We start from the raw sequence: 1,938 nt of genomic DNA, 5'->3' as shown, positions 1-1,938 counted from the left end.
GTGGGGGGGGGGACCGGCCTGGGGGTGGGGTGCAGTGGTCGAGTCCCCACCTGTGGCTGTGGACCCAGTGTCCAGGAGAGGATTGACAGGAGGCCCCAGGCAGACTCCCCGGCCCTGGGGGCCACCTCCTCACCTCCCCGCCTCTCCGCCCGCCCACTCCGCGTGCTTCTCCTTCTGCTCCTCTGCAGACATCGACGAGTGTGCCTCCAACCCCTGTGCGGCGGGGGGCACCTGTGTGGACCGGGTGGACGGCTTCGAGTGCATTTGCCCTGAGCAGTGGGTGGGGGCCACCTGCCAGCTGGGTAAGGGCCCCGCGGAGCCTGGGTGAGCATGGTCTGCGTGCTGTGCATGCTGCTGCTGCTGCTGCTGCTGCTCTGGGCTGCGGGCGCCAGGCACGGGGCAGGTGGGGCCTGGGCCCCATCGCTCCCCCTTGTCTCGTTCACAGACGCCAATGAGTGTGAAGGGGAGCCGTGCCTTAATGCTTTTTCTTGCAAAAACCTGATTGGTGGCTATTACTGTGATTGCGTCCCGGGCTGGAAGGGCGTCAACTGCCATATCCGTCAGTATGGGTGGGCAGGCGGCAGGCGGGGGGGGCTGCGGGAGCTTCGGGACCCGCCCGCGACTCACCCCTCTGTCCCCCAGATGTCAACGACTGTCCTGGGCAGTGTCAGCACGGTGGCACGTGCAAGGTAAGGTGTGGCCAGCCCTCTGCCCCTGCCCACCTGTGGGGAGGGCATGGGGCTAGGGCTGCCTGCTGGGGGCCGCGGCAAGAGACCCACCCACCCACCCACCCCGCAGGACCTGGTTCACGGCTACCAGTGCGTCTGCCCGAGGGGCTTCGGGGGCCGGCACTGCGAGCTGCAGCTGGACGAGTGCGCCAGCAGCCCCTGCCACGGCGGCTTCTGCGAGGACCTGGTGGACGGCTTCCGCTGCCACTGCCCACGGGGCTTCTCCGGGCTGCTCTGCGAGGTCGGTGTGCACCGCCGCCCTGCCCCTCACCCCGCCGTCGTCCCCGGGCCACCCGACTGACCAGGGGGCCTGCAGTGGGGGTGACCCCGAGAGTGTCCCAGACTCGGCCTGAAGCCCAGGTGCCTGGTTGTGCAGAGGGTCGGGGGAGGGGAAGGGGTCCTGTGTGTGGTGACCAGCCTGTCAGGTCAGCCGGCCACCCGGGGGCTCTGTCTACCCAACCCTGACCGCAGAGGAAGTGGCCTTGGCGGAGAGGGGCATGGGGCAGCCTGACAGGGAGCCCTGGGTGGAGGTCGGGCTGCACGTGCTGTGCGTGGGTCTCAGAGAGTGGGGGGTGCACTCGGGGGGTTCACGCCTGCCTTCCTCTGACGGGCCCTGGCTTTTGCAGGCAGGGCGGTGGAGCCGCGGCGGCTCGCGGGGTGGGCTCCTGGCCAGCAGGCGTCCTGGGCCCATGGTAGTGGTCCCTGCTGGGCGGTGGTGTGTCTGGGGAGCACCCACGGCCCGGGCTCAGGATGGCCGTGATGTTGGGGAAAAGGGTCAGGAGCGGCCTTCCTGCCAGCAGGAGGGGCGAACGCCGGATGCCGCCCGGGGAGGCAGAGGAAGCGGGCTGCGGGAGGGCGGCGGCCCCCAGGTGTTTCCGCTCGGCTGACCAGCCCAGACGTCTCGGGCGGGCCGTCCTTCGGGCTCTGGCCGCAGAGGCCCCGGTGTCCAGGCTGAGCAGCGCCTGGTCCCCAGGGTTGTCTTGACCGGCTCTTCTCCCGGTCCCTCCGGGCGGGCTGGGCCTCACGGACGCCCCATCGCAGGTGGACACTGACTTCTGCGACCCGAACCCCTGCCAGCACGGGGCCAGCTGCTACAACCTGGACGGCGACTACTACTGTGCCTGCCCTGACGGCATGGACGGCAAGAACTGCTCGGTGCCCCGGGAGCCGTGCCCTGGCGGGGCCTGCGGAGGTGGGTGGCACCCTCGGC

The 1,938-nt window shown here is 70.3% G+C and overlaps 1 protein-coding gene across 1 annotated transcript in view; it reads left to right on the top strand.

Moving 5' to 3' along the window:
• Positions 1-1,938, top strand: part of JAG2 (jagged 2) — a 15,016-nt gene that overhangs the window by 7,047 nt on the left and 6,031 nt on the right. The window contains exons 6-10 of the mRNA XM_025042132.1: positions 36-302; positions 446-559; positions 643-689; positions 799-969; positions 1,770-1,920. Coding sequence (XP_024897900.1) covers positions 36-302; positions 446-559; positions 643-689; positions 799-969; positions 1,770-1,920 — 750 coding nt within the window. The remainder of the gene's footprint in view (positions 1-35; positions 303-445; positions 560-642; positions 690-798; positions 970-1,769; positions 1,921-1,938) is intronic.

The sequence above is a fragment of the Pteropus alecto genome, unplaced genomic scaffold, assembly GCF_000325575.1.
Source record: "Pteropus alecto unplaced genomic scaffold, ASM32557v1 scaffold8, whole genome shotgun sequence".
In the NCBI taxonomy this organism is placed as follows: Eukaryota; Metazoa; Chordata; class Mammalia; order Chiroptera; family Pteropodidae; genus Pteropus; species Pteropus alecto.
Note: the sequence above shows the minus strand (reverse complement) of the source record. Positions and strands in the feature narration are given on the sequence as shown.